The sequence below is a fragment of the Acanthopagrus latus genome, chromosome 8 (genome assembly GCF_904848185.1).
Source record: "Acanthopagrus latus isolate v.2019 chromosome 8, fAcaLat1.1, whole genome shotgun sequence".
NCBI lineage: Eukaryota > Metazoa > Chordata > Actinopteri > Spariformes > Sparidae > Acanthopagrus > Acanthopagrus latus.
This window is the reverse complement of record NC_051046.1, coordinates 25,606,319-25,633,911: the sequence shown is the minus strand read 5'-3', so window position 1 is coordinate 25,633,911 and position 27,593 is coordinate 25,606,319. Positions and strand designations below refer to the sequence as shown.

General features: G+C 40.4%; 1 protein-coding gene across 7 annotated transcripts in view; it reads right to left on the bottom strand.

Annotated features, from left to right (window-relative positions):
• mical2b (microtubule associated monooxygenase, calponin and LIM domain containing 2b) overlaps positions 1 to 26,930 on the bottom strand; it is a 58,862-nt gene extending 31,932 nt beyond the window's left edge. For 5 of the 7 annotated variants that reach the window (XM_037106856.1, XM_037106859.1, XM_037106860.1 and 2 more), the window contains exons 1-7: positions 26,717 to 26,930; positions 8,017 to 8,410; positions 5,934 to 6,141; positions 3,307 to 3,423; positions 2,312 to 2,413; positions 1,509 to 1,664; positions 1,246 to 1,346 (exon numbers count right to left, since the gene is read on the bottom strand). In XM_037106856.1, the coding sequence (XP_036962751.1) occupies positions 1,246 to 1,346; positions 1,509 to 1,664; positions 2,312 to 2,413; positions 3,307 to 3,423; positions 5,934 to 6,141; positions 8,017 to 8,280 (948 nt within the window). In that variant the 5' untranslated portion in view covers positions 8,281 to 8,410; positions 26,717 to 26,930. The other 2 variants (XM_037106858.1, XM_037106857.1) reach the window with 2 other exon arrangements.
• Between the last annotated feature and the right edge of the window lie 663 nt (positions 26,931 to 27,593).

The window sequence follows — 27,593 nt, the reverse complement described above, 5'->3', positions numbered from 1 at the left end:
TATGATTCACTCAACACACAGGAAAGATTTAATGATACAGTTTGTACATTTCTACTCTGTGAACTCAACAGTAGTGAGTCATCAGTCTAAACATTTTGCCCCCACATCAATGCGGCCATCTCTCCTTGAGTCACTCAGGAAAACAACCATCTCATGTTGTTTTGACTTGTTACTCCAGAGAGATGCATCATTATCCCAGGTTTCTATCAAAATAACATTTCCTGAGAACCCGCACGGTGAGCTGAACAAAGCAGCTAGTCTGAGCTTGACCAAGACACGAGATTGTCAATACTAAAGAAATGAAAAACACAGTTGGAGTGCTGTGTTGGTCTGCCAGGGCATCATGATGACAAAAACAAGTTAGTTTGTTGAATCAGTGGGTCTATTATGAGTGCTGAGGTAGTCGCACAGATGACACAGCAAGATATCACTCTGCACTAATGAGTAATGTAAGTGAGATGGAGACCACTGAGGACACACCTTCAACACCTCTGTGTGTCTGTGTACGCCTGAGTGTGTGTTTGTGTGTATTTTCAGTTCGTTGTCCTGGCGAGCACTGGGTGGGAGGGTTAGCAGCAGTCCTCCTAATATGATCCAGTCTGCGCCTTGATGCCATAATAATATCCTCATTTATACTGTCTAATCTCTGTAGAGGACAGCGACCTTCACTAAGAAGTGTGTGTGTGTGGGGGGGCAGCATCTAATTAGAGGCCTATTTCATTATCAACCCCTATGGAGGACCATCAATCAGCGTAAAGAGAGCCGCTCTCTACCCTGGCAAACACACACATTCCTGTCTAACCAACAGAGCGCTCCTTGCCACAGAGGCTAATTTTAAATGTTTCAATTCATACTGCTGTGTGTGTGTGTGTGTGTGTGTGTGTGTGTGTGTGTGTGTGTGTGTGTGTGTGTGTGTGTGTGTTTATGGGTTCATTTTGTCATTTAAAATTAACAACCGTGACAAAAATATAACCATTTTCCTCAATGCATAAAAACCTCAATGATAACATGAAAGACAGCCAACGAGACTAAATGAGTACATACTCTTCATACTGTACAGTGCATGCCTCTAATTGGCAAAAAAATCATCAGAGTAGAATCAAAAAGACTATGTACCTGGTTCTTCTGCATCGACTCAACTGTTTATTGTGAGTCCAACAATGTTATAGGAATGTACTGGTACAGTACTGGTTACAATACTGCAGAGATGGTGTATTTCATGTGTACATGCATGAGGAAACTCACATTTATGATGACCCCTTTGTCCAGCAGACTCTGCTTCTTCGCTGTCATGACAAAGTAGTGTGTGTTGTCTTTGTAGTAAACTATGTTCTCCAAGTCAATTCCTGAAAACACAATCACATTCACTTAGCAAAGTGCTGTAAGATGGAGCCGTTAGAGTGGGAGAAGATAGATAAAAGACAACAGTGCATGCTACGCATGTTTTTACTTTAAGAAACGTGGCTTTATGAAATGGGTTGCTGGTGACACATTTTTTTCAAACTCACCTGTCTCCTCCTTAAGTTCCAGAAAGAACTTCTGGTTAAAGATAAAGGCGACCCCACTGATCTCCTCGACTTTAGCCTCTGCTGTGGTGTTCCTGTTGACAAAGTTAGCTGTGATGGCGATGGCCAACTTCCCTCGAAACTCTTTGCGACCAAAACCTGCCAAGAGAGGAAGAAAAACCTTAGCAATGAAACACGCAGAGGGAAAATATGTCATTAACAGATTAAGGGAATCTTAACCAATATATGTAGATTTACTGTATTACTGATAGACAGTCAAACTGGGATTCAAACATCAAGAATAGTATTTAAATAGTAGTTTCCCTCCCTACTAGCTAAAGTGGGTCTACACATAAGGGAGTTTCCCAACAGTCATGGAGACATAAATGCTTCTGGAGTTGACCTCGATGTTACACACACTTAAACACAAAACACACAAAAACATTAATCGTACCCGGACAGAAAGCTAAACAAGCTCACAAATGGTTCATGAACCAGAAAACACACATATACATATACACACACACACACACATACACCGCTGTCCCCATACACACCATTAAGTGTCCAGCTAAAACTATGTCAACAGGAAATGTGTCACCCAGTGACTAAAAGCAGCTTTGCAACACCTCAACTGTTTTCCAGTAAAAGTAACAAATAGCGGTTTGACTTCAGTGTTTATTTGTCTTTCAAATGTAGGTCAGGAACAAACTTTTGAAACATATGACCTGCCATCCAAATCAACTGTGAGTTCACCCCACAGCATTCCCATTTCTGAGCTCTGTTAGTTTTTCCTCCTCTCTTACCATCTAATGTGTTTTTGCGTCCATCAGCTCCAATCACCACATCGAAATCAAAATCTGAGACAGGATGGTTGGAGGGCCGGACCTCTGCTCGCCACCCAGGACCTGAGGAAGAACAAACAAACCAGATGGACCCACTTTGATTTGATTATTTCTATACTAGAGCAAACATGTAGTCTAAAGAGTGTGGGAGTGAATATCTGATGGTAAGGCACCGTGACAGGAAGTAGATGTATAACAAAGGTCTTTAAGAACCAGAGGACAGAAATAGTACATGCTAAGGACTTCACAGTGTTTCTTGTGCTCACATAATGTTGAAGTGTTGATCATCTGGTGGCTAATTCTCAACTGCCACACAGCAGCTACAGTTTACTGCTCAGCCCTCTAAATCGACCGAAAGTTGTGTCATGTTCTCAGGAGTGTTAAAGTTAGAGGGTCCCCATATGCCACATTTAGGACACTTAGGACACGCAGAAAGGCAAACTCAAAGTAGAACTAAAATGTTACTCTCAGCAGACTCTATCAATAGACTTGTGCTATTTTCCACAGAGTTTGCTCTAAATGCTGCCGCAGCAGACGCCTCCGCTCTGGGAAACTTTCTGATCACTTTGACATATGTATTTTCTATTAGCAGAAAACTTTCCATGTGTGTCACTGCCACTCAGGTGGCACTACACACATCCATGTTAACACTGCCAACAGTAGACTATATTTCTACTGCGACTAAGTGTGGACCTCAATTGCTGTTATTGACACTTTTTTAAACAAATTGCCTAAAGGGGACTTAAGTGATGTCTACCTATCAAAGAGGGGGCTTCCAAACACTGCAGTTGAGCTCTCTGTACCTATTCTTTCACCTGATGAGAGATGGTTTAATAAGAAGAAATACTTTCTTTCTTTCTAAAGTTGATAATTAAGTTTGACGTTTTCAATATTTAAAAATGTCTCTGTGATACAGACAAAAACAATCACAGCAACACACACACACACAGACTCACTGTCGTCAGTCTGCTCTGCTGGTGGCTCCACCAGCTTGCTGAACTCCACATTGACGTGAACCTCCACTCCCAAGATCAGACTCACTTTCAGCAGCATCAGCTGGAGCTGGCGGATACCTGGAGTGGAGTAACACAAACACTCACATACATGCAGATGGTGTATAAAAGCAAACACAGTAAGGCTATAACCTCCTGTACAGATATTAAAGCAAAAATGCATTTGAAGCTAGGGCTTACTTAAACTGAATAAATGCTTAGTAAACCAAATTGAAGACAGCAAGCAGTCACCTCTTTGTCTGCATTAAAGGATAGGTTCACCCAAAAATGAAAATCATCTTATCTACTCACTCCCCATGCAGATAGAAAGTGGGATGATGTTTTGTAGTTTACATAACTTTTCTGGAGCTTCATAGCAAAATAGTGTTGCTGCAGTCTCCTAAACAACTGAAGTAGATTACCAAAAATGTAAAAACAACAACAACAAAAAAAGGCTCCATACAGCTTGTCTGGCGTAATCCAAGTCTTCTGAAAACTGAAAAGCATCAATACTTCAATGCTTTTTTGATGCTACGTATTAACAACAATATGACATCCATATATGATAAGATCAAAAGTACATGAAGCTATACAAAGTAACAGATCTACCAGAGGTAGCACAAATTCTGTACTACACATGTGTTGATATGGGTTCAGTGACTTTTTCTTTGGCTTTGGTGTCAAAAGAGGAACTGAGTATTTTTTTTTTTTTTTTTTTTTTTTAAATACTAGTATTGTATGGAAGGTTCAATTCTGGTATCATGACAACCTTAAAGTACAGCAACGGACCATAATGAAACCTTGAATCTGATGTTGCTCCAACAAAATTTGTGTTTATTGAAGTTACTTCACTGCTGGTCAACAGGTAAATGACTACAGCACTCTGATATCAGAAAGATTCACTCCTATTTTTCTTTCATATGTGGCTTCTGTAGTTGCCATGAAAAAAGTTTACTTTCACATCCACAGTTGAACACATTTATAATTTGACTCTTTGTAATGCCTATTACTAACTCATATAAAAAACTTTTTCCATGATTTTAATTTGGCTTGTACTGTACTGTACTTCAACATAGGTCAAGGGCTGCAACTAACAATTATTTTCATTGTTAGCTGCAGCCCTAGACTTATGTTGACGTACAGTATGTTTTTGCCAAAATCAAAATTTGTTGGATGTTTTCCCAATTAATCGATCACTTGTTTTTCAAATCCCAAAACAATGCCCGCAAGTCCCAAGATATTTAGTTTACCATCACAGAGGAGTAAAGAAACCAGAAAGTTAATTTAACTGCTGACAACAAATTGAAAAAAAGAAAAGATAATTCCAGCTTTACACAAGTCAAAACCTTAACTGAGTGTATTTGTGTATACTGAGTACAAACCTGATACCAGTGTTCTTTTTCCTAAAATTTCTAAATCTATTAGCTCTACCCAATGTACTCAAAAAGGTCAGTATTGCTAAGACCACCAATCCAGCGTACGGAATCAGTGGATCCCAACCCAGTGAATCTAGACTGTGAAATATTTACAGGTTAATTCTCAGCAGCTGTTATTGGAGAAAGACGCGGTTGCGTTTATAGATGAGAACAAGTTAGGGTTCTTAGATGTACAGGAGATATTAATACATGACACCGTTACTAAAGCTGGAGAGGGAGATATGCCAATGGAAACATCCCACGAGGGAGACTGAAGCTGAAGAAACAAAAGTGGAGCAAACTAGGCTGCTGGAAAATCTCAACAGGTTACAGGGTCACACCCCCCGTGATGTCACACGATAAATACAGAGAGCAGAAACGAAAGGTACTTTTGTGAAGACGGCTTTGGTTTTTATGGCCACATAACTTTACATTTATCTGTGTCATACTGATTTGACACATATAGACACTGAGGCCCCTATTTCCATGTATTTGCACGTTATCGCTTTACAACAGTAAGACATCAGGAACGGGAGAGAAATGCAAAATTCTCAGTTTCTCAATCACATTTAATCTGACAAGTGTTGTAAAGCGGCTTTGAGTGGTCAGTAGACTGGAAAAACACTATAGAATTACGAGTCCATTTACATGGTTATCAGCTCCCAAAAGGTCAATTATGAGTAAACAAGGGAGCCAACGTTCACATAAAAAACATATATAAGCATATGTTTTCATTTGATTGTGGTCATGTGGTCAAGGATTGGATTATATAGAACCCACATGTATTCCCAAGATCTTTATTTCCTATTTGAATAAATCAAGATCTATCAAAGCAACAGACTCCCATGACCTCATCAACTCAAAAGACTTTAAAAAGGGTCCTCAGTCCAAAGTTGAGGAAGTTGTTTGTCTGAAACTATTTGACATAACCCAAGAACATCTTCTCTCTTCCTTCCTCTAAGGGAAGAGAAAGATGTTTTGAAGAGTTTGTCAGCCGACCCACTTGTCGCTCTGACCTCTTGGTAGACTTACTTAAGAAGTATTTAATAGAAAGTAGAAACTGCAGACTGCATTGCGCCAAAATGGAGAGAAGTTTCCTATTGTTAATTTGCTTATGCTACCATAATTTCTCTTTAATAATACACCAAAATGATACAGACACAGATTCACACTCACTGATGTGGTCGATGGAGCCAGCGCAGAACTTGCCGTAGAACTTCTTGGCTCCTAGGCCCCTGAGGTCTTCTATTGTGTAAGGCCACAAGTGGAGCACATTGTTCCTGGAGAAGGTGTCTCTCTTCTCGATCACCACCACCTTACAGCCCAACAGGGCCAGCTCGATGGCCGTCCGTAGACCACAAGGACCACCACCGATGATCAAACACTGAAGGGAGTCATAGATTCAGAGGAAGGCACAGTGAGGTGGTTGGGAGACGAACATGATTTGAGAGCGTGTCTTCTTTAAAGTATTATAGTATGATGTGGAATAGGGTCACAGCTCACAGTAGGTGTGACAGCAAATCCTAGCTATGTTAACAGTAATTGGCACTGAGGTCTTATCGCTGAGAGAAAAGCAGCAGACAGCATCAACTATATGAAAATGGGAGCAGAAGTATAAAAAGTCTCATCTGGAAGGTCTCAAAGGTCCTCTGTGTTTACGGTTAACGTCTCATTTCCAGGTCAGTATGCGGTTTGCCATTTTCCAGTTAAAAGAGAGAAGCAACTAGCAAAACAATTAGCAGAGCCATCTGGGAAAGGTTAGTTTAATCACTGTTGGGAGTATGATTTGTTCCATCACCCACGTAACAGAACAAAACATCCAGAAAACTGAGTTTAATTTCTGGTTGCAGAGCTCCAGAAAACAGAGCAAACCACCCAGCTCTCTGAGCACCATTTCTCTACAAATAGCAGATTGTGCTGAAAAAATGTCTGGGATAATAGTTGGGTTGTTATTTTTGGCCAACCCCTTAGCCCAGCCCATCTATGTTAATCTCCCCTCTGTGAGTCTGTGGCCTCTTTCCCCTCCAGACATCATATCTTTCCCTTCAGATATGAAGTCATTCCAACACCATCCTAAACAACCTACTTTATACACTTAGGCATACATGGTAAGACGACAAGATGGATCGGCACAGAACATAAAACAACTATTAAATACCTTTGACATGAAATATGTATTTGGACTCCCATAGTCTTTGGGCCTCACTGTGAGCCGTAAACTACAATTAGTCTGGTGCTAACTTTCATAAAGTTTCCAATATCTTTTACTTGATCCATAATCTAAATTTACTCAAGTTAATTCAGCCTCTCAAAGTTAGGATTACTTACATCTAATCAAATATTTGCATATAATTACAGAATTAATCCACTTACATCATCTATTTTCCAAACTAATCCACACTGGCAAAGTTCCTACTTGGGTATCTGGACAAATAAACCATAACTCCTTCTAATTCCAAAAGAAATTACAAATAACATGTTCTGCTGAACAGAACACAAAAACGATATTCAAGTCAGCCTATATGCATGCAAATTTTCACACCGATTACTGAAACAAATCCAAAGTCATGTGAAGTGCTTGCATATAGAAATACAGAAACGTGTACAAAATTCAGTGTTCTAACTTGGAATGTCAACAATAAGCTGTGGAGAACAGCTCTTTACCAAAGTTTAAGTGTTTTGATCTCTTGAATGTATGTCTCAAATTCATTTTTAAAAGTATTTTATCAAGTAAATAGATAGTGTATTTTGTTCTTCAGTATATTTTGAAAATGTATATTTCTTACCATTTGTTTTATAGTAAATAGTATGCTACCAGTACAGTCACTTATAAAACTTTGTTTTACTGATTTATTACTCAGACAGCTACTGCTAGAGACTAGTATGTTAGCATGTTAGCTCCCCAGGTACAGTGGTTCACCATCTGACCTGTGAGTATTCACTACAGTATACTGCCATGCCTCTAGAGCCACATATTATCTGAAGACACAAGTGTGGTCATGTCTCTTCTCCATTTGTATAAACCAGCAGAGCGCCAACACTATTAAAACAAACCACACTTTTCACATTACTCTAACCATTCATGGTGTGCCAGCACAGCTTAAATTGTTGTTTTCATGGCTGAGACAGGCATGAGAATACACTCGCATCATAAAATAAACAGCACTCGCCTGCTACGATACTGGACCAAACTAGTTTCACATCATCTATAAGCAGGCTTTAACTCCAGCACAGGTCCTCTTTAGTTGGTGTCTCTTACCCTAGTGCCCAGGCAGGCTTTATTCTGGTTGTAGACCTTGTGCTGTGCCCTTTTGTCCAGTTTGGTCCACAGAGCCTTGACCTTCCAGGTGCTGATTGCTGCCTTGAGTGAGGTGTAGAAGTTGCTGTAATCCAGAGGGTCCAGCTCCAGCTGCCTGCAGAGGATGCTGAAGGCCTGCAGAGTCCCTTTACAGGTAGATGCTTGCACAAAGTTCTCAAAGAGGACACTGGCTTGCGCCATACGTTCATCCTCCGTCTCACCCATCTCTCCTGATGGTAAACAGTGTCCACACTCTCTCTTGTTCCTCTCCCACTTCCTTTTCCACTTACGTCTTTCCAAACTGTTAGTAGTGGACTGTCTATGATGTGGTGTGTGCTGCCATGCTTAGCAGGTCCTGGAAGAAAAAAATAAGAAACGATTTTGAGACAGAGACACCAGAGATGCAAATTTAATCAACCAAGAATCACCTGATCAGTCCTATATCATATATAGGATAATAACACCACCAAACTAACCACTGAAACAAACAACTGACAAATATTATTTAGAATTTGGAAAATGAGCTGGGAAACTTTGGAAATTAACTAGACAGGTTGTTTTTTTTGCTAACTCAGTCTCATCGCTCTTATTAACAGCTCATTTCCTACCAAAGAAAGCAGCCATTTCCAGCATATAAATTCATTAAAAACTGTCTTACTAAATTTATCCAGTTTTGTTAGAGTTGAATCTTATTTTTGGGGGGGTTTTACTGTAGCCAATATCTAATGTTTTCTTAACAAATTGATCTGATGGTTAATGGTTATATTTTTGATTCATTGATTGTTTAGTCTACAAATGTGACAAAAAAGTGGTGAGAAAAACCCATCAGTTTCCCAGAATCCAAAGCGGCATACTTAAAATGCTTCATTTGTCCAACGTCCAGTTCAAACCCAAAAAGCTCTTCACTTGCTGTCATAAATGACAAAGAAAACAAGCAAACCCATACACTAAAAGAGCTGAAACCAGCTAACGTTTGAACTTTTCATTGAAAATGACGATGACTGTGAAAATAGTTGCCAACTAACTTTCTTTCAATCAACTAATTGATTACGATCAACAAATCGTGACATAAAGGTCTACTCTGGTTTTGGTTGAATTTCCAAAATATTCCTTGTTGACATTATGATAAAACATTGTCGAGTTCTCCTCAACTCCTTCAGTACTGATGATCTGATGATGTTCATAACCGTCAGCAAACCATTAAGATATAGAGAACACTATATGGTGGAAAACCTTGAAATCTTACAAAAGGAGGTCACATTCCAGATGTAAGGAATGTCTGCAGCTCACACTGAAAATAAACTGCAGAGGTCAATGTGCTGCCTCATATAGCCCGAGTGTCACGTCCTGCATTCTCTGTGAGGTGGTCATGGACACGCACTGATTTGACCATACAGTCCTGTACAGTACTACACATCGAGCCAACAACAACAAGCCCGCAGAGTTCAAACAGTCATTAATTAAGCTGCACATATTTTTTCTCTACAACAAAGATATTTTCCTCCTCCAGCTCCACTGAATGCCTGATAGGATTATGACCCAGAAATGTGCTTTGGAAGGGTTCAGCTGAGCGGTCACGGGTGAAGCTTAAACGCTACAGCTGCAGGAATACAGACAACACAATCACATCATATCACACGCAAGCAGCAACTTGGTGCCCACAGCATAGGAGGAAGTTTGCCCACTATCAGGAGGCCAGGGGTATGAGACATTTCCTGATTCCTAGTTCCTTCAGTAATCTTATCTCACTTGAAAGGTCGAGGGCATATTAAGAGGGTTTTGAAGTTTGGAGTTGAAATACCTCCACTTTCAGTCAGCCGCGGTCATCACAGTCCCTCCCAAATCCACTTGACTCTGGTGTTAAACTTAAAGCAATTGGCATCTTTAAACCCACAAAAAAGAATAGTTTTTCCATTTCTTTCCCTTATGTGATAAATGTTAGCAAACAGTTGTTCACTTACAAATCAGTGTACACATTAGCATTCACATTCACTCCTCTCAAGCTCTATTGGTCACCGTCAAAACCTGAGGTATCTGGCTCCTTAGCTGCTAAATGCTCTGTGCTAAATGCTGTTTGGTACTGGGCAAGAAGTGCGCAGTGGATTTTAACAGCTTTTTACAGAGAACAGCTGTCTGCTTTGGCCGAAAACAACATGAGAGCATTGAACCCGATAAAGCTGTAGAAAGACCCTATAAAAATTTGGAGCTCCCCACAGCTGTTAGCTCAGCACCCTGCTGTTTACAATGTACACCCATGACTGCATTCACAGACAAAAGAGAACATTGTTTTTCAGTGTGATGACACCAAAGTCTTCGGCCACATTTTGAGCGATGATGAGAGTTCATATGAGGAGGAAATCAACAATCTTGCAGAGAGGTGCACAGAAGAACAGTCCACTGCTCAACAACAGTAAAACCAAGGAGGTGATTGTTGCCTTGCTGCCTCAAGTGCCCTGTCTCTATCATGGACCAGGCGATGGTGTCGCGGCATATACTCGATGACTGAATAAACAGAAAAATGGGTCAGATGAGAGGTCTGGCTATGCAAGACTAGATATGACATATGTCAGACTTGTCAGACTACGGTAAAATCAGCTGCTCCAACATTAACAGTAGCCCATATTTCCTAACCCTGTCACCAGAGTAATGCAGCCATGGGTCAAGCCAAGATCAGCCAATAGCAACAGTTTGTAAAAAGGTCCCATGGCTGGTCCTAGCGCCGTTAAAATTCTGAGTCTTTCAAGACTACAGGAACAGCTTCTCAGCGGTGCTGTCAAACCTATGAAAACTTTTTGCAGAGGCTCTATTGGTGTGCTTTAAGACATGTAAAGTCCCATTATATACTAAACTGAAATTTAATTGCTTTTATCAAGTACAAGTCAAGAACATTTTATTTCTTGCACGTCAACTAAAAATTCCAACTACTTTTAAATGACATTTCTACAACCTCCAACTGTTTAACACTCAGTGTTTACATAGAAACTACAACTTTAACTTGAAACTAAAATTTCAACCACTGCCCAGTTTTGGGGCCGGCTGGTGAGCATCTGTGACCGTGGTTGTTGCAATGTGTCCCACACTGTTAGCACTGGCTGGCCATTGTCGGTGGCTTTTTGGCTGACTGAGCGTGTTCAATCGGCAGCTGAGCCTGTCAGTGAATTCAAATCATTCTGATTGGCTGTTCAGTGAAGCAAACGGCTACAGGAGAAGAGGGAAAGGAGAACAAAGAAATAAAGTAGAAGCAAATCCCCTTGAACCATGTAGTGTCCCTGTAGTATCCATGATTTCACCCATTTAGCGATTTCTCTTCACTTGTTGCCTCCGCCTCTTCACGAGTGCCATCTGCAATCATTAGAAGTGGCTACGTACTTTATCATAACAATAATTTGTATATCTGCTGTCCTGAGTGTTCAGGTTCACCAAATACAGACTACGCTACCTGGTACTGTGGAGAGATCTTTTTCTGTCACACATGGACAGAATGTACAAGCTAGATGTCCGTCAGCTGTAGTCTTAACTGTGTGTTCAACTTTTTGGCTGAGACACAGGCAAAGTAAGGCAAATACATTGATTAAATACATACATTTCCTCTGCCTCAGTCCTTCAACTTAAAACGCAACTGCATACAACACTCACATTCAGACACTAACCCCTAACCCCTAACCCATTTCAACCAATGGATCCAGACTATATCCCAAGCTCTACCCAACAACAGACTCAGGTTATGTGAAGCTTCTGCCAGGAGTATCATGGACAACACATCTTTCAAAGTTGCGTATCAGATCCCGATCGCTGGAAGCCTCTCAGCATTATTCTCACTATTACAGTCATGGAATCTGCTGTCATGCAGAAGCTGGGAGAAGGATACTATTTCTCTCTCTCACACATGCAGAAACAGAAACACACACACACACACACACACACACACAGACTTAGTTAAACACATGAATCATGTACTTGTTGTCCAACAGGCCTGAAACACAATCACCTGTTAACCAGTGGATGTACTCCATATGCAAACTCCTTGTGCGTCATGGCAAGGGAAAGTGCAAGCTGCACATGGACGACACCTGGTAAGCCTTTTATTCTGTGCCAGTCATATATCCCACTGTACGCACACACCTGACTCCCCAAGAAACTCACTTTCCCTTTAAGTCCTTGAGTGGCCCAGAGGGGGTCTCAGATCTCTGATACCAAACAATTTGGCAGCAGACAGTAGCCTCTCAATTACTATTACCCCCACACAGACACGCACACTAACTCCCTCCTCACTCTCACACACACACACACACACACACACACACACACACACACACACACACACACACACACACACACACACACACACACACACACACACACAATTTTAACTCTTTCAGGCTATTTCATACCCAGATAAAATGCTACCAAAGTTCTGTTCCTTGTTGCCAAGACCACAGATCAAAAACTGGACTTTACTCAAACATTAAACTGTAACATTTAAAACATCTGCTTCAGCATATCAATTTGTTTGGCTACATGTTACACAATGAGCTGAAAACAGGGAAATTCAAGGAAACTTATTTTGAAAAGACACCCTGATATCAGCTCAGAGACTGACTGCCCTACTTGGGTCTGGCTCTGATGACCGGACATGATTTACTGCAACTTCCCCTGACCCATCAGATCAAGAGGAAAATACAGTTAAGTGTGTAATGATGTACACAGTGCCAGAAAGCTATGGGAGAGATCACAGCCTTTTGGTACTGTACTGTGTGTAACCACATCTGGCAGGGTCACTCAGGAAGTCATGGCACAGGAAGTGTTTAACTTCCTGTTAAGTGGTATCTCTTTCCAATTTTATTTACTAGTGTATGCACATTTGTATGTGTTTGTCAAAGAGGGTTGAACCCTGCAGTCGAGCTAACGTTAGCTGCAGCTGCTGCAAACACAGTCCACTTCTTGTCTTTAAATATATTTTATGTTTGACCAGGTGCTTCCTTAAGTTAGATGTGTTGCCTCGGTAAGATTTGTATTTTGCATTACAAACATTGCAGCAAGTCTTGCATTGACTGTGTTGCCGGAGAGACGTCTCGGTCTCTCTCTTTCTCTCTGTCTCTTTCTCTCTTTGTCTCTGTTTCTCTAAAGAGGTACTCTCAACTTCGGTAGCAATTGTTTAAACAGTAATTGGTACTCCATAGAACCAATGTATTTTGGTCATTCCTACAGTCTGATCATTAGCGCTCACATGACCCTTAAGTGATTAAACAACATCTCAATTACCAATTTACAGCTTCCTGGTCATGACTCCCTTGACTGTAGAGTGCAATGTACATGCCTATTTCTATCATTCATGCAAGCCTATTAACACTGAACATTCACTTTACATATATCTATTTATGAACACTGAATGGATGACTTGTTAATTAAGTCAGCTATTTCAAAAGCTTCAAGTGACCACAATGAAGGTGTAAACTGCAACTCAAGAAGCTTTCAAAAGTAACAGGATGCTAACAGCACTTGAGGATATTTATATGGACACAAAGATAGAGTCCTATTAGATGTTAAAGGTCAGGTGTCACAGTTAAGATCAGTGAACCTGCCCACCTACTGATCCAGAGATGTATGTTCAAACTGGAAGTCAAGTCGAAGCAAAATTGATTTATTTTAGTGGCAGCGTGACTCTCATACACAATAGACTTAAAATAAAACATCGTGTAAGAATTGTATCTCCGAAGCTGTATTCACGATGTGTTTACCTTAGCTGACCACACAGACTGGAAATGGTAAAAAAAACAAACAAAAAAAAAACAGCTAAAGCTGCTCGGTCCTGTATGAAACAAATAATACATCAACCAAAAAAGTATAATATCAATGTCCATGTTGCACCTGGTTTCTTTAATCCTTACATGAGGCAGACCATTTCCTCTTGCTTCCAGGCTGTATGCTAAGCTAAGATAGCTACGTCCAAACAACTTGCATGCTTATCAAAAAAATTAAAAGGTCCAGTGTGTAACCAACCAACTAGACACCCCACGCCTAACCCTACCCCACTGTGGCCACTAATGATGCAAAAAAACGCAAAAGACTCTTTGTAGAGCCAGATCTTGGTTTATCTGTTCTGGGCTACTGTAGAAAAATAGTGGTGCATTATGGCCTGAATAATCTGTAGATATAATGGCTCATTCGAGTCTTAGTTTCTAAGTCTTAATTAGGAAAATTATATTCAATTTCTGTCAATAGATCCTCCTTAATCCTACATATTGAACCTTTAAGTAATCCCTTAGCTAAACTGACTGACTGATGGACATTATGGCTACAGCTTATTGCATCACAACATGAATTAACTCTTAACTCATCCATACTTAGTAAGGCTATTAACACTGATATCTTACGTTTATCAGCGTTGCAATTGATAAAGTGACACCAAGGGATCATTCAGGGCTTTAGACTGATAAAATGGCTGTGTATTAACGTGACACTTGATAATGATACCCATGGAACTGCATAAGAAGACAGCAAGACTTTGAAGGAAGTCACTATACCCAAGAGATGATGGAAGCCTCGAACTCATCGTTCAAGAGAAACTTGTACATAATCATCATTTTTAGCAGTGAGTCACGTCAGCTGTTGACAAATTGAGAGAGCCCAGTCAACGTTCTCAAAGCCAAGAACTCTACAGTCAGTAACTGGAGAGAACCAAATCCTTTCACAGACGGAAACTGCACAACACCTGTAATGGGTAATGTTTAGTACATTACACGGTATGGAATCAGGTTGCCAGTCTCCTGAGCTACAAGGAACTGGAGTGTACAGGTGACAAATAGAGCAGGAGAAATATGTCACTGGGCGACAGACAAAGAGACACATTCTCAATAGAGACACATCATTACAAACATGCAGCATGTCAAGAGTTTTCTTTTGCATACAAGCGGAAAAAGGTGTTATCTGTAACACTTTTCACTTCCTGGAGCCAGTGTGAACAAAACAATACATACAAGGAACAAACATTACATTCACCTCTGACTTTGACCTGGTGAGCTCCAGTCAGAACGATTTTAAAATGACTCGTATACTGTGTCTTTTGACTTCAGGCAACTGGGTTGTGCCATAACCTGTGAATGACCTAAAATGTGTTCCATCAACACAATATGAAACTGGAAGGCAACACGGCAAGAGTCTGGACTGTTTCCTGGTATATAACAAGAAATATTTCAAACACTAAATGATCTTTTGGGATCCATTTGTCTTTTCTGAATCTGAGCCAAAGAGCTCCAACACAGGCAGATCATCTCCAAAACTGTTTTCTTCATCACATTCCTACACTTTGACTAATGTGTCTGTTTCAACACCGAGAGGCTGATTCCAAAATAACAATGAACAGATGCAGTCTGCCTTGTGAGCACTTCCTCCGTCTAGGGATGACATTACACTGTTGATAATCATGTACATGTGGCAGGACATGTCAATGCCATCTTGTCATAGGACAGATCAGAGCACAAATCCTGAACCTGACCCGAAACCATGTTCATGAAACTGGCCTTTAGTTCGACAGGATATAGGACGCCTGTTTGATGTCACATCAACTATTGATGATCTTCATGTCGGACAATCAGTTGGATTTCTGGCATGTCAGAAATTTGTCAGTTGTCTTGATGTTTGAGTAGCTCCACAACTGCTAAACCGCAAGCCCAGCCCGCCCTGTCTTGTGTTACCGCTAGAAACTAGTTAAGCTGGGAGATATCAGCCAGTCGAAGTCATGTTTCACAAGCGTTCTCAGCTCAAAGTTTAATAACTATGAAAAACATCAAGAAAGGAGGTACTCTCACATTTATTTTCCCAAATGTACCAAATCTATTTTACCAAAACAGAAAATACAACCATACAGCTTCTTGATTCAAGCTTCATTCTTTTACCAAACTAAGATGAGCTTAGCAGGCTTGGTTTGTCTTTCCACAATCTCGTAAAGTAAATGATCAATTCCCACAATAAGATGTGAAAGAATTCCAGCTCTATATATTTCTAGTTACCTTGGAATTCTGGCCATATTTTGCAAATTATACATTTAAAATGTGTACTGTGTTACTATAATTGCCTAGGTTTTCCTGAGCTGAGACAGACAATATTGAATGAATGTTGGTGAATGTTTTAATTGAGTGGAATCTGAACAGAAACTGAAATTCTATTAAGAGGTCTTTTGCCCATCAGACATTTTTGCAACTAAACTCAAAATAAATGATAAATGTGATGGAGGAGCCGTGTTGGGACACAACAGACCACAAGGGGAGATCACAAACAGATAGCTATTGGCTTCTCCATTGTATTGTCTGTTTACGGTCCTCAGAGACAGATTTGCCAGCAGCAACTCAGCAAAGAACTGTGCAGAAAGATTACTGTCAAGGAGCTCTGTTGGTCACAAGACTTTGTTTGGTGAGTTCATCACTAACAACTGTAGTTACGCAAAGTCAATGGCCTGTAAATGTGTGTGAAAGTCTGAGAGGGGGATCAAAGCTGAGTCAACAAGTTCCTGCCCAGACAGACTAGATGCCAAGAGAGAGGGAGAGAGAGACGAAAAACACAAAAAAACAGTGTGAGAGAGACAAGAGAATGAAGGAAATTGTGTAGAGAGGGATCTACAGACAGACAGGAAGTGTTAGGCGCAGAGAGCATCGTTGCGGATTCTTTAGTTTTGAAATGTATGGAATTTAAATCAGATCTAAGAGAGTGCAGACTTGGCCAAGAGACACAGATCTCCTGAATGTGATGCTGATTAGCTCCAGCAGCGGCGATTTCTGCTGAAAACAGGAAATATGAACAGCTGGAATGTCTGCAAGCTCAAGTGTGGGCCATGAAACACACCACACTCAACTGCATCAGTTTTTTAAATGAATGGGGAACAATATTGGCTAATGAGGGAGCTACAGTGACAATGGACCTCAACGAGTTACACAAATCTGTCTGAATGAATTCAGTTCAATCCAAATAACTGTGTTGTTTGTACAATGTTTTCATGAGAAGAAAACAATTAGCATCCTATTTTAGTTGCCAAAGTAGATCAACCATTTGTTTCATAAAACTGTTCATAAAATGTATTTCACCACCTTTGGCAGAAGCACACAGGAGAGTTAAAGAGGAGCTTATAAGGAGAACTGAACAGCTGATCTGAGTTGTGGACCACAAGTATTTTCCAGTGTGTCACCATACTGTCAAGAAGATCATTATCTTACAAATACCCTGAAATATCATGATTTTGTTTGCTGGCCATGTCGCCCATCCTTACTGTGAGCTCTAACACTAACCTGCCCAAAAAACTGTAAAAATAATTTCACCAGAAAAGCCATTTCCCTGGTTCCTCTAAAGACTCACTCAGCATCCTGCTCTCCAGCTCCATTTTTCTGCCACAACAATAAAAACGTATCTAGTTCATCTGCATAACACAAATATATGACACACATAGGTTTCTGACCCAGAATTAACAGAAAGCTGATATTATTGAATAATAATTCGACTTTACATCTTACGAAACAGACTTTTTCCACTGCTTTCAGCGCATACACAGCAACTGACGCTCGTCTGCACACAATTCCACTTCAACTGAAATTTCAACTACTTTTACCAAAACAGACAAAGGCAACGGCCTTTCCGGAGGGGAAACTTCTGCGTGAATATCTACAAGTCACATCAGGCTGGTCCACGGCTGAGAGTGACACACCCACAGATAGGGGGCTCTAAGAGGGAGCAAACTACTCATCAGCTACATATTTGTTATTCCCTGGGTGGGAGACCGCAGCACAGTCAAGTGGGTCATTAACGTAAAAGGACAGAGCGGGGGCAAAAATGCCTGAGTGCATGTGTGTGGTCACAAATAAATACGTTTGATTTGATAAACAAATGAGAAAAAGTTAACTGACAGTTTCTCCAAAAAATGCATCAGCGAAACAGCCTGACGATAAGATTGCTGTGATTCCTTAAAGGATAAGTTCCCTCAAAAATGAGAACCCTGTCATTATTTACTCACCACCATGCCAACAGAAAGTCATGTAAAGTTTAGTAGTTGTCCAAAGAAACGATATAGAGTATCATACTGTGAGCTAAACTAGTCTATCATGTAAGAGATCTTAACATGCCTGCTGTCTTGAGGGGACAGCTGAGTTTCATGACTTAGGTCAATGACTTACACACTTAGACTATGACTCCACTTGGTAACAAGCACTTCATCATGATTCTACATTTTGCATAATGGTGCCAAATGACCCATTTGTAAAACTTGCTCCTATTAGCAGACGCAACAGTCAAGTCAAGTTTCAATTTCCATGACTGTTGTGTCTGGGATAGACCTTCAAATACCAGAATATTACAGAACTTCTAGGCAGACAGGCAACATAACTCATGACTATCAAATAAACGTGTTGTGCACAAGTGCTGTGTGCAACTGTAGGATCAAAGCCCTGCAGATATGCACGGTGAAAACAATTTTGAGCACGAAGGCAAAATAAAACAAAGCCATACGGGAACAGCTGAGTTTTATAACAAAGCTTCCCCAGGGTAAAGTACAGTCATATCCCATTTCCAGTTTCACACAGTCTGTGCTTGTTCTCCAGTTAGCAGCAGGGTGATGACTTCCTCCTTTATATGTCTCCCATCAACAGGAGATGAAAAAGCACCATGATAAAAGATCAGTTGAAACTTGAACATGCTGGTAACCTTATGAGGTGGCCACACATACTGTGCTTCAAGGCTGACCTCAACTAGCCAGGCTGTTGTGGACTGTGAAGCCATTAGAAAACCCAGCAAGCCCCACCTGACCGTGCTCATGTTCAGGGGTTTGGACTTTGAAAACCAAATTACTGACCAACTGTTTTTTCCAAGTGACTGACACCTAAAGTCTTCACCCAGACACCAACACAAATCCTTTCTACACATTAATAGATGGACATACCACTCAGTAGGTTGTTCTGGGAAACAGTGTGGTATGACACCTGGCTGTGCTGAATTTATTAACCAATAGCAACTTTCAAATTTTAATTATCTAAAATTTGACACTGTCCCAGATTTAGTCTTGCTTTGTAAGGTAATATTTTACATTGTGCGTTAAGGCACAAAACAGACAAAAGTCTGCAGCTCATTGCTACTGCACACAAGGCTGTATCATTTGAAATGTCTGACCAGCTGACTGGTTGGTATCCTGGTCTTCTTGCGAGTCTAAACGCAGTTCATAAGCTTAAGGAAGGAGGAAGGGGCAGCAAGATTTGCATCTCTTCTCTGGTTCATCAGATGTAAATATGAGAGACAGTGAAACCACCAATGAGCCAAAATTCAAATGCATGGAAATCACTCTGAAATCACACGGAGAGGGAAAACAAAGTCTGAGCAAGTCAGATATTTGTCAACCTGAGAATGAGACTCAGAAACAACTTTCTTCAAAATAGCTGTAAGAGTTTGCTTAAATTAGTCCAAAATAGTGTTGCTGTAAATGTCCACCTTAGTGCATGCACATCGGCTTGCCTCTACTTTCTGTTTCCCTCTCCTTTCTTTTATCTCTCTACCAGCAAGTTATCTGATTTCTTCATAGCCGTAAGTTTTATCAAGCTGAAGAAAAACAAACCTTGAATTCAGGAATTTTTTCGCCCGTAATTCTGTTGTCATAACAGCAGGTTAGGTGAGTGTGGCGGAAGTGTGTTCGTGAGGTGGCCACGTACATTGAACAGGTCCACAACAAACAGGTGCCATTGAAGCCTTGTGCAAAACAACGGCATAAATAGGCCTACATTAAATAAGGTTGCATCAAAATCAGAGTGTCAACCTAGTTAGTTGATCATGGATGGTGACACAGTGGAAGATACGTCACAGTGTGTCACACTAACATTAAAAAGAAGCCAAGAAACTACAAACACTTGACAGCGGACAGATAACAGCTCCTTGACAGAATGCCAGATGCTGCAATGACAGATGAAAGCAGATATAAGTGTGAGTACTATGTTCTTTGTACTCTTACTGTATGCAACACTATGTACTCTATAAGGGTGGCTGCAGTACATACAGTACTACGTCCACTGTGAGAGCCTCAGGATAACTGTTGAACAAATAAGTACCTGCACAGGCTTTGCTTATATTCAAAAACGTGAACTAAAAACTGCCTTTGTTACTCTTCATCTCCAGGTTATGGTGCATTAACTAATGCGTTTTATACGATGAGGCGTCGAGCAATTGTGCAAAAGTGATATAACAAATCAACTGCAGCAATACGGTTCAGTCTGATGACAATGTTAGATGTAAAACTAGATAACTGGCAAATAGATACAACCAATATATGTGCTCCAAATGAAGATAACCCAAACCTTTTTTGAGTAAATCCATATGGTAATCTCCTCTTAATCAAATGTTATAGTTGGAGATCTTTACAGTTTTAAATATAAGCCAAGACAGTTCAGGTTCTTATTTGTTCAACAACTATCCTGAGGATCTTTGTGAAATTCAAGAACTTAAAACCTCCTAACAGTAGATTTAGTAGACGTCGGGACACAAATCAAAATAAATGCCATGCATGCAACAGTATGTACTCTGTAAGGGTAACTGCAGAACATACTAAAAGTGAAATGAATAAGCGATGTGATTCTGAACGCTCCTGCAGTTCTTTCAAAAATGTTGACCTAGTGGAGACAACATTGTACCTTTGGAGTTCTACTGATGGATTAAACGCTCAACAGCCAAAGACTGACGTTTTGGAAAAAAAAAAAAAAAAAACTGATATCAAAACTTAACATAAAAACTGCTTTCATCACCAGGTTATGATGCATTTAGGAACATGTTTTATATGATGAGGCGTTAAGCGATTGTGTAAAACTGATTTTACAACCTCTTAAAAACAATTTTATAAACAACACATATGCATATGTGCATTCCCCGCACCAAGAAATATAATCAGGCAAACCATTACAACTATCACATACAATACAAATCAGCTTGACCAAAGGCAATTACTCAATCATGTTTGAAGTTCAGATTAAAATACAGAATAGTAACTGATGCATGGCTCCCCATAAAAAAACAAAAAAACAAGCCCAACTGAGCTCTAGACTCACTCAATGTAAAGACACTTCTGTTTATACATACCATGCAGTCAAGAATGATACCGTCTCCAAGCACTCCTGATGTGGATTAACAGCAGTTTACAATCAGACTTTACAGATATATAGGGAGCAAGATAACAAAGTGTGTGTACAACAACAACTCATCAAATTTCTGAGCTGGGGTTAGAGACTCCTTTTAAGGATTTACGCTATCACACTTGGACTGTTTCTTTGACGCAGATTTACTAACAAGGGCAGAGTGCTGAGTCTTACCTTTGGTACAAAGGTTGTAACTGAGTCTGGAGGAGTGTCCAAACATCTGGTAAACACACATTGAACTACTATGACTGTAAAAGGACAAGTGTAGTTACAAGACCTAAACTGGCAGTGCTGACATCAGTTCCGTCGCTGCAAACATACTAACACTAATGATTGTTTGTATTAATAGAGAACTACAGATTCATTCAGTCATTCAACCAGAATATATCCCTGCTATCACCATATGGCATTCTTCTGTTTATCTTAATACTCCAAAAATATCACATTATTTCAACATGAAAATAAAAGTGACCACTGCCTTAACATTTTATGTTAACTGTTAAATGTTGATAAATTTGCTCATGATTTAACTAGTAAAACTTTTTGCAGTCTGATCCCTTGTGGATTATTCTGACTAACTGATAATTAGACATAGGAAGTGGATGAGACAGTATTAATGCTCCTGCCTTAATTAAATAAATGGCTTAGCAAATACAGGCGTTGTGTGACTGTTTCATGTTTTGGAGTTGTTACTTCCAAAGGATCCTCACCAACAGAAAAATTAAGGTCATATCTGACATGTGGTAGTATCATGAACCCCAACTTTCAAAATAATGAAAATATTACAATTATGGTCATAGCAATAACACAGTGGGTATTGTTTTGTTTAACAGTCAACTGCAGCATAACAGTTCAGGCTGATGACCAATTTAGATGTAAAACTAGATACCTGGAGAATAAATACAACCAATGTATGTGCTCCAAATGAAGATAATCCAATCCTTCATTTGAGGAAATCCATCTTGTAATCTTCTCTTCACCGAATTTCATACTTAAATTGCTATTTTTACAGTTTTAAATATAAGCAAAGTGTAAGTGTATAAGCACAGTGCAGGTACTTATTTGTTCAACAATTATCCTGAGGCTCTTTGCAAAATGAATTAGAACTTAAAGCTTTCTTACAGTAGATTTGAAAGATGCTACCAGAGAGCAACAGTAGCTAATGTTAGATAAGAAATGGAGTCTAGTAACATAAATGACCAGCTGCCAGCACAACATTGAAGTTCCACAGTGCTGCTTTAATAAATAAAACAAACAATTGGAGCTGGAGAATTTATACTGTGCAATTGTATCAATGGTATCAATAGATCTTGTGCTTCCTGTGGGACAAAAAAGGAGAAGTGCACTATAGGGAATTTTAGTTGATTTTATGAACAAAATACGACTCCACTTAGTGTCAGTAAATAAGAATATTGCTTTTGTTACAGTGTAGAACTTTAATTTCACAGTCTTAATAAGAGCTTATGGCAGAGAATGTGAGTTAGGCTTTACTCCACCTCTCTCACAACACAAACTAGAGTAGCTTGGGTTGAAGAATACGTGCCATATGTTTGCTTGTACTGAGATAGGCTTTAATTGCTGCATGTGAGCCCTGAAATCAAACCCTTAATCCTTATAGTATTAACACGACTCACTGTAGAGGTTTGGGGATGGATTAAGCCTACAGCTTGCAAGCAGTTGAGACGTTATATCCCATAAAGTATCTCCACATTGCACAGCAATGTGCATAAGGCTGTCTTAATTTAGAAGTCAACCACTTGTTTCTATGAGCTCACTGCCAGCGCTGCAGTATCTTAAGTTACAATGTATAGAGTTCATTGATGTAATGGCTAACTGAACAAAAACTGTCCTGGATGTATTACTTAATAGTGCAGCACTCAGAAGTGGTTGTGCTAGAGCCGAGCAATGACTGTCTAGACTTTACTTTGATTTAGATTAAATTTAAGACCCCGCCTTATGGGGTTGGATTTGGACCCATGTGTCCTGGAGAAATACAGGACTTTAGGCTAATAGGCATTAAGACTACAGATGTACAGCTGCGCACAAGGCTCTTAATGTTTCCAGACGGCGAATCAAACTTGCAGACACTAAACCTTTGAACTTTAATGCAAAAGAGGAGCATTTATATCATAAAAAAAAAAACGCGGGTAAGTTAATGCAATGAGGCAGATACCAATTTTAGTCAAACCAATAAAATGTGTTAGGGTTGTCACATGGCACAATTATAGTCATACTTTGATAGTTTGACGCAGTAGATGAAATAAAGTAGTTCCCAACCTGAAAGCAACAATACATTAGTAAGGGATATTAAAGTGAGAAGTAAAAGTGTGTTAAGTTCTGTTTTGTCTCCACTAACTCCAACACAAGTAGTGACATACAGCAAAGTCAAGTAATTAAAATTACTTCCTAGAAATTTTGCTAAAGCTCCATAGTGTCCAAAAAAAACGTACTGTTAGCAACTGCTCAGTTTTAATACCGCGGTCGGGAGCACAGCAGAGACGTCTGACATGGTTAACACCCTTCACTTTTTTAGCTGCTGGGGCCACAGCGAGGGGAGACTTCTGGTCCTGAGAGGCTGCAGCATGTAGTGACTGTAACCTGTACATTAACTGCCAGATTGTCAACTCACTGATAACCGTTCCATCTCCTCTGCTCCAACTCGCAGTCACTTTCCTGCCACTCACTCTATGATACTCGCTCAAAACACACACTCTCCACGCTTACACATTAAACATCGCCCATCGCTACACCTATAGCAGTACTTTCGTGTGCAGGTCCTCTCAAGATTGAGCACCGGGAGCTGGGACGGGTTATCATGCTCGCACAGCATGTAAGTGAAAATCATTAGCGGCCCACGTATGTTAATGATCATGTGAGATTTTAGCAGTGGCGCTCATAATACAAATATAGGGGGAACGTTGACGAGACTTGCCTAGACTTAAGCTGGAGCTTCCATACAGGATTTATTTCAGTCATCCTGCTACCTGTGGAAAACCCTCGGACATACCAAGAGCTCAGCTTCCTCATGCCTTCCTCATCTGACAGGAGCCCATCTGGTGGGACAGTGACACTCCACTCCCTGGTGTATTTTTGTCCCGCTTCCCCCCCCAGCATGATACGTGCAGTGACACCCCCTTATAAGTCAAGCATTCATTCCAGGAAGTGACAGCTTGTGCAACGGCTATTTTTCAGCCCCACAAGTATGATTGTGCAGATGAGTGGGAAAACAGCGAGATGAAATGGTTTTGAGATTAACATCTTGAGGGTTGGCAGTAGGAAGGGACGATCAAAGGAAAAAATGAGGGGAAAAAAAAAAAACACAAAAGAAACGTCATGCATTTGACTTCTGGTATGAACTGCAAACTGAAAGGGGTTTCCATCAAGGCTACAAACATAAAAATCAAGATGATGAGAGACAAATGAGGGGGAACACACACATAACTGCATGGTGAAACAAAGATTATATGCATGGGAAGAAGAAGCCAAACAAGTACGCTGATCAACTTCATGTCAAATGCTTTGAACAAGGGCAGGTTGCCTTCAGGCTTAGCATTCCCATTACCATCATCTTGTGTCTGAAATCACAGTAAATCACATCATTATAGTAGTATACTACATTTGCAGTCCACTTTTTCAACCTATATTATGACAATCTCAAAATGCAGTGCTCCGCAGGTAACAAATGGGGCTAGGCACTAAATTTTTTTTTTGTCTGTATCGAGGATGCACCATGTGGATTTCTATCAGCTGATGCCATAACCAGTAACTGCCTTTATCTCATGGCTGCAGATAAAAAATAATAAAAGATTTTAAAAATAAGTTCCTAACCTGCACTTTATGCAGCCCATGAAGATTAATTTCCTGATATCAGCTCAATAAGTTATCTGTCCAATACACAGTACATCATGCACCCTTCGTGTGGATAAATCACACGCAAAAAAGCACAATCACAAAGATCAAGATATTTCTTTAAAACAAATGTCTGCAGTTGTCAGCAGCAGGAATGTTTTAAAGGTGAACATGATTTAGTCAGCAGTAACGGTGTAGAAACCGCAACAACGTGGTTGCCCAAGCCTTTTTTCTGCAACTACCTCAGTTTAAAATCACAACTTAACAAGGAATTGTCCAAATCCTGCACCTCTGACCTGTTAGCCCTTCATGCTGACCAAGCTGCTTCAGACCAACACTCCCATCCAGCAGCCATAAGCCACTTGCAACAACTGCAATCCATAATCCATGTATATGAACAAAACAATTAAAAAAAAACACACACACCCTCCACTGAGTGTATGCACCGGATACTCTGACCTCTGCACTGTTGGCAGGCTTATGTGAAAAGAAAAGGGAAAACATTCATTAAGTTGGTGCAGATCCGGTTCTAATGAAGAGTAATCCATTACATCGCTCAAGCGCAAATTGAGTGAAAGTTTATCCTTGCGAACTGAAACGTCAGTCCGCAACCACCGTGGTGTACGGGTTCACAGATGAGACGTGGCCGACTTGCCTGACTGGATTTCATGTCTCTGAGGACGTGAAGCCACCTGCTGCACACAGGAATCAACTGGAACACGAGAGGAGGGGAGGACACACTTGTATCACTTCATAGAATTACAAGCTCATGCACACAAGTGGGAAACTCCAGGGGGAAAATTCACGGCCATGCAAACTTGTGCCGTTCCCTGTGGGTGAATCTGCCTGGGTACCATGAAACCTCTTCGAGACCCTCCTTTATGCCTTTGCAGCTTGTTTAAAGGAGCTCTACGTAGTTTTGGGGGAGATCTTTACGGCTAAACAGACTACATCAACAAACTCCCTTTGTTATCACGAATGAATAAACTCACCTTAAAGGACAACAGAATTTCCTACTGTTTTAATTTGTTTGTACGTGGCGGACCCTGCCACCTTTCCAGCTTCAACCAGGGTTCTGGGACCTTATTTTCCTCCGAGGACAGCTTGCTTATTCAGTTATTCAGTTAAATATGTAAGAGTTTAAATAACTACCTCATTAATATTTTAATATTGGGTTTAAATTTCCTCTCCAAAACTACACAGTGCTCCTTTACAGGACTAATATCCACTGAGAGAGGGGATCATCAGCAGCCCCTCTCCTCTCCTTTGATACCTTACCAGCAGTATATACCATATAGTGCAGGTCAAATCAAACCAACCTTAATTTAAAGTGTGAATATCATCTGTACTCGGTATCCACAGTACACCTAGCAACTACTCAGCAAAGTACACATCTGTTTACCTCATTTTCGCCAGAGGCTTCAGTGAACCACTTGACCGCTGTCTGAGTCTTTGTCTGGGGCCTGCCCACGTCACCTGTTGCACCTTCTACCATCTGTAAAGTTCTCACCGAACAGCAGCACGGCGCCGAGAACAGTTGGCTTCAGGCGAGCACTACACTTCCCCGCTGTCAGATATGAAGCATCTCAAAATAACATTCCTGATAACCGCTCAGTCGTGCAACTCACGCTCAGAGAGGAAAAGTGCGGCTGTCAGCTACTCACACCGGGGGAGTCCATGACAGAGAAAAGAGACGTCCCGCTGCAGTCCCCCCGGGTTTTATCCACGGTGTGTGTACCCGAGCTGTCCCCGACGGGAGCGTTAACACGTTAATGGTTAATGTCGGCGCCGTGTGTGTCTCTCCAGCGACCCGCTCCTCTCATGACAGCAGCCGCGTCTGTGTCCGAGGACCCCCGTGTTGTAGGGAGGCGTCAAGTCCGACCAACGGTTACAGGACAGGGCGCGAGCTTCCGGTTAGTGTTTCTCCAGAATAAAACTGCAATTAACGACCCGGTCAGTGAAGTAGGCATGAAAAGGAAGAATTAACGATTTTTAATTCAAGACTTAAGCCCATTTCTTTTATTGTATTCGGGCAGCTAATAATCAGTTCACTGATGATTTGAGTCATTCTTTTATTTTCAGTTCCTCTCGCCACACAGGCCTCAGTATCTGCAGGTTTTAATGCTTAAAGTTTAAACCTACATTTCCTTCAGCTTGTACGAAAGAACACTGAAAGATTATGGTAGAATAAAGACAGTCTAAATTTGCCTGTTGCTCCAACAACAAAATTGAGCTCTTAGCCTCTGCATTATACACAGGGCTGGACTAAATGGACAGATTACTCTGGCAGACTATTTCTCCGGGGCCCATCTTCACATGGTTATAATGTATTCATTCATTTAGTTGAGAATATATTTTAAGTGTTCTAGTTACATTTCAGTATTCGTACACAGTTGTTTAGTCATGCACTTATGAGGAAAGCAGAGCTAACATGTGTGTTTTATTGTATAACAAATATGTTAACACTGAAACACACGTTTTGACTGGAGATTCTTATAGATTTTTATATTTTAAAAATATTGTAAAATGTCACTGAAACAC